Source organism: Astyanax mexicanus, chromosome 3 (assembly GCF_023375975.1).
Source record: "Astyanax mexicanus isolate ESR-SI-001 chromosome 3, AstMex3_surface, whole genome shotgun sequence".
Lineage (NCBI taxonomy): Eukaryota > Metazoa > Chordata > Actinopteri > Characiformes > Acestrorhamphidae > Astyanax > Astyanax mexicanus.
Window position 1 is genome coordinate 34,604,397 of NC_064410.1, and position 12,157 is coordinate 34,616,553.

Here is a 12,157-nt window from a genome sequence, read left to right on the forward strand (position 1 = left end):
AGAGCCGGCACCACTGTTTCCAAGGTTACTGTGGGTAATACATTAAGACATCCTAGTTTTAAGTCATGCATGGCAAGGAAGGTTCCCCTTCTTTAATCAGCACACATCTAGGCCCGTCTTATGTTGCCCATGACCATTTGGATGATCCAGAGAAGTCATGGGAGAAAGTTCTGTTGTCAAATGAGACAAAAATAGAACTTTTTGCTCCTAATTTTACTCTCCGTGTTGGGAGGACGAAGAATGATGAGTAACATTCCAAAAACACCATCCCTACTGTGAAGCATGGGGGTGGAAGCATCATGCTTTGGGGGTGTTTTTCTGCCCATGAGACAGGACGACTGCACTGTATTGCGAGATTTTGGGGAACAACCTCCTTCCCTCAGTTAGAGCATTGAAGATGCATCGTGGCTGGGTTTTCCAACATGACAATGACCCAAAGCACACAGCCAGGATAACCAAGGAGTGGCTCCATACGAAGCTTATTAGGAGTGGTTCTGGAGTGGTCTAGCCAGTCTCCAGACCTAAACCCTATAGAAAATCTTTGAAGGGAGCTCAAACCCTGTTTTTTTTTTTAGATTATGTCTCTCACAGTGGACATGCACCTAAGATGAAAATTTCAGACCCCTCCATGATTTCAAAGTGGGAGAACTTGCAAAGTCGCAGGGTGTTCAAATACTTATTTTCCTCACTGTATAAGACTGACAGTCTAAGTCCAGCTTTTGTTAGCAATGTTCACTTAACATACCCCAATTAATAAATAATAAGCAAAGATCAGATATTAAACATGTCTTGCTAGATCATCTGCATCAGGGGTATGATCAAGAGCACACAATACCATGCAAATCCAACAGATCCGTGTTCAGGGTCGGAACACGTTCTAGTAAAGCTACCATATTTATCATAATAGTAAGCCCTGTATAATTATGTGTGCCTGGAAGTTCAGCACGAATACACTTACTGTTACACCCCTTACATAATTACACCCCTGTAATTAACTATTTGGATCAAACTGAAATCTGTGGTGAAATCTGTGAACCACTGGACAGCCTTTTAAAAACTGTAATCAAACCTAATTGTTATGAGCTAAAAGATCTACGCCCCTAGATACACACAGACATACACAAGCACACATAAAAACACATATACACACGGACCTGGCCCTTTCACTGGCATCAGTGCGGTGAACATTGCTCAGCTGGCCGAGGCAGAAGCGGTCTCCTCCCGATGGATCCACATACCCGTCCACTGTCACCACTGGACAGCTGGACAGAACCTTAAACATCTCCCCCACCTGCACATCCATCTCAAAATAGGAGATAGAGCACCAAAACTCTGGACCTGTGAAGGCAGAAATTCAGTTCATATTTATATTTGCCTCACATTATATATTTTAGATTTTACTTCTAATAGCTTCTAATAATATGCTTTTTCACAGATGTGGGGATTTGTGTACCTGGGTGGTTGGAGACTGGAGGAGGAAATGAAGGTGAACTGTGATGCTGAGACCCTGACAAATCAAACAATACAAAAAATACCATCATAACTTTGCTGCAAATTGCAGTGCTCTTCAAAACAATTGATTTACATTGATTCACAATAAATTATGGCTTTTCAAAATATAATTTTGTTTAATTTTCTCCCCAATTTACAAGGCCAATTACCCAACCCACTCATTAGGACTCCCCCTATCACTAGTGATGCCCCAACACCAGTAGGGTGAAGACTAGCACATGCCTCCTCCGATACATATGAAGTCCCACACCATCTCTTTTTTAAACTGCTACTACCGAGTAGCATTACAGTGCACTAGGAGGAAAGTGCAGCGACTCGGTTCCTATACATCAGCTCACAGACGCCCTGTGCTGCGCACATCACCCTTTGAAATGATGTGGGGAAGGGGCGTCATCTACCCACCCGGAGAGAGCAAGGCCAATTGTGCTCTCTCAGGTCTCCAGTGGCTGATGGCAAGCTACATGAACTGGATTTGAACCAGTGATCTCCTCATCATAGTGGCAGAGTAGAGTCTGCAGCTTTTGTGAAGCTTTTGATTAACATTTGTAATATCTCTAGTGATTTAACCGATTTGAGAGATTGCAGTGTAAACACAAAACCGCAGTTAAGATCCAGATCAGTATTCCGTCTGTATTTGCTGTTAGACTAACAGAAGTGGGGGTGGTGAAGAGGGGGCTGGTGACCGCGGTTGTTTTGCTGGGGTCCTACAGGAGTGTAGGAGGCCGTGCTGCTGCCCGTCCAAGTAGCTGAAAGAATTTACAGATAAAAGATGTCACCTACAGTATATTACACATGGAAAATTACGACTCAGTATAATATATAATGACAAATGACAAATAGACAAACTGAACTTTGGAGTAATTGCAACCGACAAATGTTTTTGGATCAGCATAATGTTTCATGTGATAATGTAACTATACATTGATGAAGCATACATTATGACCACTTCCCTATTTGTACAACAAATACACTATGACTATATAAATGCCTCCAAAAACAGGAAAATTGCATTTCCTGAACAAAGTGCAGGGTGGACGCTCCTGTGCTTTCCGTTAGTTGCTATGGGGTTGCTAGGCAGTTGTTTTTTTCTTGGTATAATTCTTAGGTGGTTTCTATTCAGTGGGTGTACAGTTAAAGGTCTCCTTCCGGTAAAATACACTGTTTCTTGTTGTTTGTGAAATACAATAGGTCTCTCTGAGTTGTATATGTGTGCTGCATATGAAACTGATTCTCAGCCTCCCTTATCTGCAGTAGCTATGAAAAGAAAAGCCTCAGAAAAACGAGTCAATCAGAGAAATGTTGGGTAAAAACATTTTGGAAAACATTTTGTCCTTTGAGTTTTAGAGCTGTAAAATTTATTGATTGGGGGGAAAAGCAGGTAGCGTTCTCTGCTGCAGTGCTGTTAGCCAATCAGAGCCGATATGTTTGCACGTATGAACATTCATGAGCAAGAGCCCAAATCCTCTCTTTCTTCAGAGACCTCTAATTCAGTGATCTAAAGCAGGGCTAAATAGAAACACCAGAGCACTTTTTCCCCAAAAAAGGCTCACATTGCATTCATTCATACTAGAGACCACAACTAGACATTATGAAATGAATTTAAAAAATATGGAATGAGACCTTTAAGTAGATGTTACGCTGTTGCTAAATAGTTAATTTTGTCTCATTGGTGGTTGCTATGCTGTTTCAGGTAGCTGCTATGCTGTTACGAAGGAGCTGCTTTGATGGCATAGATTGTTTCTATGCAGTGGCTGCATGCTGCTTGGTGTTTGCTTTAAAATGTTTGCAAATGTGTTGCTAGTCTACCACTATCTTAAAAAAGCAGTTCTATTTGCTGTAAACATGATCACTCTCAGAAAGCTCTGATTCCACATGTTGATCCATTTTAATATAACCAAGATGGCCATGTAGTCCACCTACAACTATGGGGAACTTAAGGGATGCACACACACACACTGAAAGGAATTGCACAGTGTGTGGTACTCACTGTGGAAAGAGCCCTGGCTCTGTGTGTGTTTGGACCCGTTGTAGCCGTTCTGATTGGGAGGTGGCTGTGGAGGAGCTGGAGGTTGAGGAGGTCCGTGGGTTGGAGTGGAGGGGGGTGGCGTGGGGGTCATGACCTGAGACTGGGGAGACGCAATCTGCAGAAGACCGTCACTGTGACCACCCTGCATAGGCATCATAGGGCCAGATGCTGGAGAGAGAGAGAGAAAGAGAGAGAGAGAGAGAGAGAAATAGAGTCTCTTTTATAAGCCTACTTTAATTTCTCCTATAACCTTGTAATTTCATTTGATGTTAATAAAGTGGATATCTGTCTAACTTGTTGAAAGTTTATATCGTATGTGGGGTCGAAATTAAAACGGGTCACTTTGATGAATCAGATGAAATAGGAAAACAGTTAGTCTGTTTAAAGTTGAGACTGTTGAAATTGGATCTCTCTGAAAGTCTCTTTTAACAGCCCACCTGTCATTTCAATTAGGACATCAAAAAGTAGTGCCTTTTTCATCCCCTTCTTCTTCGGAAAGCAATATGCTCGCTCTTCAAGGTCAACCACGGCTTATATACCTTCAGAAGCTTCTTGTTAAAGTTTCCTTGATTATTTCTCATTATAGCTCTTTGAGAATGCAGATAAAAATGTAAAGCCTCAATAATTTCTGTGGTTTAATCCACACTTATTTCATAATATTAAGCTTTCTCATAGGTGAAAACCGAAAAGCAGAAAAAAGGTTCAGAAACGAGATCCCTGTAGCAGTGTGGTGCACTTCAAGACTAAAATACACTATAACTGAGTTCAACAGCTATGTAAACATGTCTAAAAAATTCACTGTCTGCCAGAAATTCATTGGAGACTTCACATTATTTATAAATAGAGGGCACACTAAAAAACTACTTAATAATGGCACAGTGTTTGGGCCCAAATGATCGCCAGTTTTTAATGCAAAGTTCTCACAGCGTGTATGACGGTAAGTTCTACACCAGTTTCAGAAAACAAAAAAGTTTAAGATTTATCAGCTCCTGAAAGTTCTATTCTATTGGCAATTAGCCTCTATAGGGACTAGATAATCTATGTATGCGTTTATTTCTTTACACGTATCAGCAAATCGGTATAAAAAATAATGATATCGGCAATGACCCACAAACATACCCTTGCTGATGAACTGCATTTTTTTGTATAGCTTTGATTTCTGTCTAAACACCTGGTTTAAAATCTTTTAAAAAAGTCATTTTTTAACGTTTTAAATCCATACCAAATTTACAGCTTTTTTAAAACAATTTTATTTCATATCTAAAATTCACAATTCATATAATTTTTTAAAGAATGAAACATGCAGAAAAGGTTTCACAGAAGCCAATCATCAAATTTAAACATAATTTATTATATAACTAGCAGTGTGATTGTTCATATAATTGAGTACATAGCAAATACGGGTGTCCTATATTGTATATTTAAGCAATAATACACTCACAATACACTCACAATAATACACAAGGTTCATGCTATTACGTGTAATATTGGCACAACTCTGCATCGTTGCTAGGTTACCTGTATGGAGAGCTTCGGTTACAGTGCATTACTGGCTGATAACGGCACTCATAGAACGTCTCTCAGCCAATCGCATTGCAGGGTCGGAACTAACTGTGGTATAATCTGTTTTTTTTATATCACCAAGAATTCTAAAACTGAAAAATGCCCTGAAATAGTTTAAAGAACAACAGCTCCAAACATCTAATGTGTAATAATGCATTTTTCATAAACTGAAACAACAATGCTCTAAGCTCAACACTTACCAGTGGGAGAGAGGGGCATGTTGGGGTAAAGCGTGACAGGCGGGGGGCCACGGGATGGTTCAGGAGGCAGTTGTAATGGGGGCAGTGGCTGGCTGTAGTGCTCTGGAGGAGGGAGCTTCATCGCCCCCTGGTGCTCAGGCTGGGGAGGCAAGCCCTGGGGAACATCCATCTGAATACAGTCATGGATGTATTCTTCCTTAATCAGCCTGCCTGAGGGACCTGCAGCCCAGAGCAGCCATAACAGGCAGGGAGAGATGATGAAACTCTGCAGTATGTGTGTGAAATAAGTTTACCAAAGAACAACATCCTATTTTAGGACAGTGATTAATGAGCGCGCTCGGTAAAAAAACAATGGTCAGAGCTCACCTGTGTTCTGAAGACTGAGACCCACTTGAGAATGAAGCAGAGAGAAGGAAAAGGATTGTTAGTATCTTTGCTCCATAAAATCTCCTCAGTATTTCCCTTTGCACAAAATAAGCTAATGAAGCAATCTAACAATACAATCTCATAGCACACAAAATAAGTAAAAGCGAAAAGAGAATTTTGCGAGCTTTGCACACAACACAAAAAGATCAGATTGTCTAAAGAAGAGGAAAATGCTGTATATCTGCAAGACCGACAAACATGCTCAGGCTGAACAATTGTCATAGAATGATGCTAACCGCTAATCATTTGCTTGTATCTTCAGTATGTGCAGAGCTGTTCAGTAAAATCTTATTTACTTTACTTTATTTCAACACCCCCCCCCACTTTCAAGATTTGTTTTAGCCCTTCTATTAGAATTTCCGCTCATTTTGTGTCAATTTATGGTCATATTGTATTCAAAGTGAAAGCAGTCTGCAAACTGCTGTAAACACTGATCATTAAGTAGCTAGCAATGCTAACCCAACATTTCGACAGACAATTAAACCATATTAAGCGCTATTTAGAGCATGGCTAATTCAAACCCAAACACAAAACAAAAAGATCAGAGTCTTTTTGGAACGTCATCTAACATATGCTGCCTTCAAGTCTAACTTGCAAGTTTGTATTTAACTTAAGCTTGTAAGTACACAGTGACTTCTGTTTAAACAGTTTTGTTGGGAAACAACATGAACACCCTGTTTTTGTGCTGCTAGCGGAGAGCAAATATACAAGTGTGAATGAGAGTAGTCCTTTAAAGAGTACACATTATGCAAAACTCACATTTTGTGTGGTTTTGTATTTCCACTTGTGTCTGGACTGCTACTCAAAAACTCCAAGCTGCAAAAAAAATCAATTCATCTGTCTTCTCTGAGTCAGCTGACAGCTCTCTTATTGTGACTTTGCATAAAAGTGACCTTAAACGGCTCATTCTGCTAGTGAGATCTTTTACATGAGAGTAATTTTGTGCAAAGAACTTTATGATTTTTTTTATTTATGTTTTGCATAGCCCAAAGACCTATTATAATTTGTGTAAAAAGAGATATTATATGTACCTATTTAGCAAATTGACTACAGTTGTTGATAAATCAGTGTTCTTCATTTAAAAAAAAATCCAAGCATCCCTCTACTCATAAATACTTTTTAGAGTTTGTGGTGAAGACCAGGTGTGTTCATTGTTAAAGTTTACACATCCACATATGAACATCCATTCATCTGTTCTCACCATTTTGTTAGAGAAAAAATAGTTAGGATGCTCCGGTGAAGCAGCCGCAATGGGTGCAAGTCAGGGTGTCAGGTAAGATGTCTCCTAACCCTAATCGCTAACCTTTAAACCTCACAAGCACCTGACACATTAATTTCCTTGGAGCCTCATAACTGAGACATTTCTTTGGATAAGGATGCAATGGTGCTGGTGTCCCCTTAATAAAACAGATGTGTGGATGTGTAAAATTTGTATTTCTCTTTTTTGGACGCTCTGATCTTTTTGTGTTATATTCAAAACATAGTTGTTTAGGCAAAATTCTCTTTTCATCCAATAATTGCTGTGACACTCTAACTGGACGCAGTACATTGCTCATTTTGTATGTTTATTATTGCTGTGGTTGTAATCTAAAGCAGAAGATTCACTGTTGCACTGGAAAGTATGCAAAGATGCCCACATTGTTGTCATTGAAAATAATGTGAATAGACTTTCTATAGACTACTGTGAATAGAAAATAATGTGTGTTTTTAAACACTGCATGATTTGCTGTGATCTATAAACATGGGTGAAAATAGTCATGGCAAAAACTGCACAAGCAAGTCTATTAGAGATTAGTGAACAACTCTACACAGTTTGAGATAAATATGTGGGATAAATGGAAGATTTTAGCATCATGCCAATTGATAGGGTCTAAGTTTCCATTGCTTGTTAGCTTTGCAGCTCTAGTGTCAAGCTAAATATAGTAGCATATGAGAGGATGTGTAAATGAGATTTTTCCCTGAACTACTGCTTTAACAGTGAAGAAGAAGATAAGAAATAGACTCACCGATGCCCGGGGAGACCACCCTCTCGTAGTGATACGGATTAACACACACGTTGTCATATTTGAGGTCAAAGGCGTACTGGCAGAATTTGACGTGCTTGAGCTCGTTTTTGTGGAGGTCCGGCCAGCGCCACAGGCGGGCGTAGATCACATGAGGGAAACCTTTACGCCCTGCCACCTGCACACACACACACACACACACACACACACACACACAAAGGACAGTTAATCATCAATATAATTAAAACTGCATTTTTAATGTACCGCTACTGCAGAGCTAGGCCTCAGCAACTATAAATCTCTTATTAGCCATAAATATTCTTGTTAATGAATCAATTCTATTGATTATAAAACCACTGAAGCAAAGCCATGTTTACATTCTTTACATATCACAACACATGAGGTGTAATCCTTCTATAGATTCCTGTGGGAAAACCCAAGGTGTTATGTTTTGATAACGTGTCAACTCATCTGAGCCCAGGAGACTCTTAAGCTGGATGGAAAACAGGACAGATCTATTTATTTGATCCACACAGTCATTCTGCAGACGGTCCTACACCTTTTTCAAACCTTTTTCAAAAAACAGTACTATATAAAATGTGTGTAGGCTGCTTGAATGGTTCTTCTGATTGGTGCACCCCCTTGTGTAAATGATTCTGTATATACAGCACCAAAAAGGTGCAATTTTGGGAAAGTAGCTCCCTTGTTGCTTGCTCCTTGAATTAAGGATATTTTAAATTTATAAATAAATAACAGTTTTTAATGCAAGGAATAGTTTGTATTAGATTTGGGGAAACTGATGTAAGGATCAGATTGCATTTAGTGACAAAAGCATTAGGGCCCTATTTTAGCTATCTATGTTGGCGGATTGCTATTTTTAATGGCGCAGCGCTTCTGCGCTTTACAGCAAAGGAAACTGACCAGCTTGTGTTCAGAGAGCAGGTCGTTTACAAGAACAGCTCATTAATGTTGGGCTTTTTACCCCTCTAGACATGGCATCAATAGGATGGTGTTTATCTGCTCCAGTGTCTTATTCTATTAGAACTATTTCTCTACGGTGGCTAGACAAGCTGTGTGTGCAATTGCACATTTGTTTCATTGATGGATACCACTCTACATAGCTGAATTTATTCATTAGGAGAGGTGCCCACAAACATTTAGACGTACAGTTAACGTGGCATAGAAATATATGGCAACATATATAGAGTACATTCTATATATATTGTGTTGATTTTAATAATTTTGCATTGAACATAACCGTTCACAGCATGTCAGATTAGAACCTATATCTGTAATCTAAATCTAAATACCACAGTAAGTAATGGGTGAGGTGTATTCCAGTACAGTATTACTTAAGCTACCTAACAAGAGTGAAACAGCCACCAGAGGGCACCACACAGGAGCACATATACACACTGATCGAATCCAAGGTCGCACAGCAAGTCCCATAGCCTGAGTAGGGGGATGTGTGTGTGTGTGTGTGTGTGATTCAGTCCTATGGCTGGATACCAGAGACACCACTGCATGCGAGTACAGAACAGCAACAAGGCCAAATCCAGCTGCTTCTTCCATTTAGATCATCACACAAAGGCACAGACAGAGAAAGGCCACAGCAGGGCCTCAGATAACGCTCGTTTTATTTCTGTATGACTGTCTCAGCAGGGTAAAGGAAACCTGCAGCATCTTTCAGCCTCATCTCTCAGGCTGAGACATCAAATATATGATATGTGATGATATGGGAGCCACATACTGATACAGTACTGTGCAAAATACCTAGAAACCTAATCAAATCATTTAAAGTCATTTATCTCAGCAGTGAGTGTTTCTGCATGTACAGAAAACAGTGTTGATCAAGTGCAAACCAATGACTGTATATTGTAGATTGTATTGTATGGACACCATGGTTCAATTCCCTTCCATTCTGTAGAAATAGAAAGCCAACATTTCCACTATGTTGTTAAATATGCAACCAAAAGGTCAGAGGCAGAGCCAGACTCGTCAACCCATTTGAGTTCAGAGCGCAGGCTAACCCTGAGTTCATACTGGAAGGCAACAAGTTGCTCATGTCGCCCCAAGTTTGTCTCTTGTTTGCCATGAACCGATACTTTATTCCACACCTCATTTCTCTCCAGAATTGTCCCTGTTTTTGTGCAAAGAGGCGTCAAATAAAACAGAAAAAGAATAATCAGTGATCGTAAGCAATGAAAATCTGTCATGTTTAAAACCACACTGCTAGGGATATGAACAAATACAGTGTGAATTAAATGCTCACACCACATCATAATTATGTAATTTGTTATAAAACACTGTACATTTCCACCAAATTGCAGTACAAGAGTTTAGCCACGTTGCTCTATTTACCACTGAGACATATATATATATATATATATATATATATATATATATATATATATATATATATACAGCTCTGGAAAAAATTAGAGACCACTTAATAATTATGAGTTTCTTTGATTTTATCTGAAAACTTCTGGAATATAATCAAGAGGAAGATGGATGATCAAAAGCCATCAAACCAAACTGAACTGCTTGAATGTATGTACCAGGAGTGGAATAAAGTTATCCAAAAGCAGTGTGTAAGACTGGTGGAGGAGAACATGATGCCAAGATGCATGAAACTGTGATTTAAAAACAGGGTTATTCTACCAACTATTGATTTCTGATCTTTTAAAACTTTATGAATATGAACTTGTTTTCTTTGCATTATTTGAGGTCTGAAAGCTCTGCATCTTTTTTGTTATTTCAGCCATTTCTTATTTTCTGCAAATAAATGCTCTAAATAACAATATTTTTATTTGGAATTTGGAAGTAATGTTGTCTGTAGTTTATAGAATAAACCCACAATGTAAATTTTACTCAAATATATACCTATAAATAGCAAAATCAGAAAAACTGATTCAGAAACTGAAGTGGCCTCTTCTTTATTTCCAGAGCTGTATATTTAAAGCGCTGGATGCTGGGTGAGAGTACAAATACTACCGAATCCAGCATGTTAAACAACACTAACTTTAGCTAGCTGACTAACAATTAATTAATTGTATAACACTAATTGTAAAAAGAGCAAAGAACCTTGTACAGAATGTCTATGCAACCAATAGCACCACGTGGTCACTAATAGTATGATTAACTAGTTAGCTAATTGCCTAACAGCCTGAATACAACTCAACTTATTACATGCAATGTACACATTTTGTTATATATTTTTAAAACAAATAACAAAAAAGATTTAGCAATATATACAAATACATATAAATTTCTCTCTGTAAGAGAGAAAGAGAGAGAAAGAGAGAGAGAAAGAGATAGAGATGGTGTATGGACAAATAATACAACTTTTCCTGATATTCTCTTTTATCTTTCTCTTTTTGCTTATGCTTTTATCCTACTCCCTCTCTTCCTCCCTCCCTCTTTCTCTCTCTTTCTCTCTCTGTCTCACACATGCATGCATTCAATACATTTCTCTCTCTGAAGAAGGTCATCAAAGGTGAGACACAATGTCTTCACTCAGCAGTTTATCTCTATTCCACCAGGGTGGATTGAATTCTTCACACACAAACACACACACACACACACACATACACATGCATGCACACACACACACACATACACATGCATGCACACACACACAAGTTTGATGTTATACCTTGGCAACACACACACAGTCCTACAAATGGTACAAATATTCCAAATATTCCAAATGTATAAATATTTGTAAAGACCCCTTATAGTTAATTTATTCCTAAATGTTAATTTGAAAACATTGTTCACACACTGACACAGATGCGCAAATGCACATGCACAGCTTGTCTAGTTTGCAAATACCATTGCCAAGTATTGCCAACAGAATAGGACACTTTTGGAGCAAAAAACATTAACCTTTAATGTAGATGGGTATAAAGCCCTCTAGCACTGAGCTGAGGAGCAGTGGAACTGTGTTTCTGGGGAGCAGTGGAACTGTGTTTCTGGAATGATAATGGTGCTCCATCTGAGGAGTTAAGGAGGATGTGGGGTGGTGATCTTCTAACATTCTGACCACAATAAATAATGCCTTTATAGTCGAATGATTTAAATAAAATCTTCACAGCCATGCTTCAAAGTGGGAATGGGCGATATAGTCCTAAAATAATATCCGGCTATTTCATGGATAACAATTCTCTTGGTGATATGACAAAAAAAAAAGAAATCAAGAATACACTACTGCCACAAAATAAAAATTACATTTTATTATTACATATGATATAATATGGCACACCCTTAACTAAGATAGAATACAAAATACAAGAATTCTATCAGATATCAGATTTGTAACAGAAGTCAATGATCCAGAATGTCATGAAACTAATAATGCACTCCAAATGTCTCCATATATCCAGGATTAAAGTAAAATAAATGATACTAGACTCTCTAATCTG

General features: G+C 38.6%; 1 protein-coding gene across 2 annotated transcripts in view; it reads right to left on the reverse strand.

Annotated features, from left to right (window-relative positions):
- smad10a (SMAD family member 10a) overlaps positions 1-12,157 on the reverse strand; it is a 39,442-nt gene that overhangs the window by 12,468 nt on the left and 14,817 nt on the right. For both annotated transcript variants that reach the window (XM_007254723.4, XM_007254722.4), the window contains exons 3-9: positions 7,734-7,908; positions 5,668-5,691; positions 5,302-5,520; positions 3,500-3,706; positions 2,163-2,258; positions 1,454-1,507; positions 1,155-1,338 (exon numbers count right to left, since the gene is read on the reverse strand). In XM_007254723.4, coding sequence (XP_007254785.1) covers positions 1,155-1,338; positions 1,454-1,507; positions 2,163-2,258; positions 3,500-3,706; positions 5,302-5,520; positions 5,668-5,691; positions 7,734-7,908 — 959 coding nt within the window. The remainder of the gene's footprint in view (positions 1-1,154; positions 1,339-1,453; positions 1,508-2,162; positions 2,259-3,499; positions 3,707-5,301; positions 5,521-5,667; positions 5,692-7,733; positions 7,909-12,157) is intronic.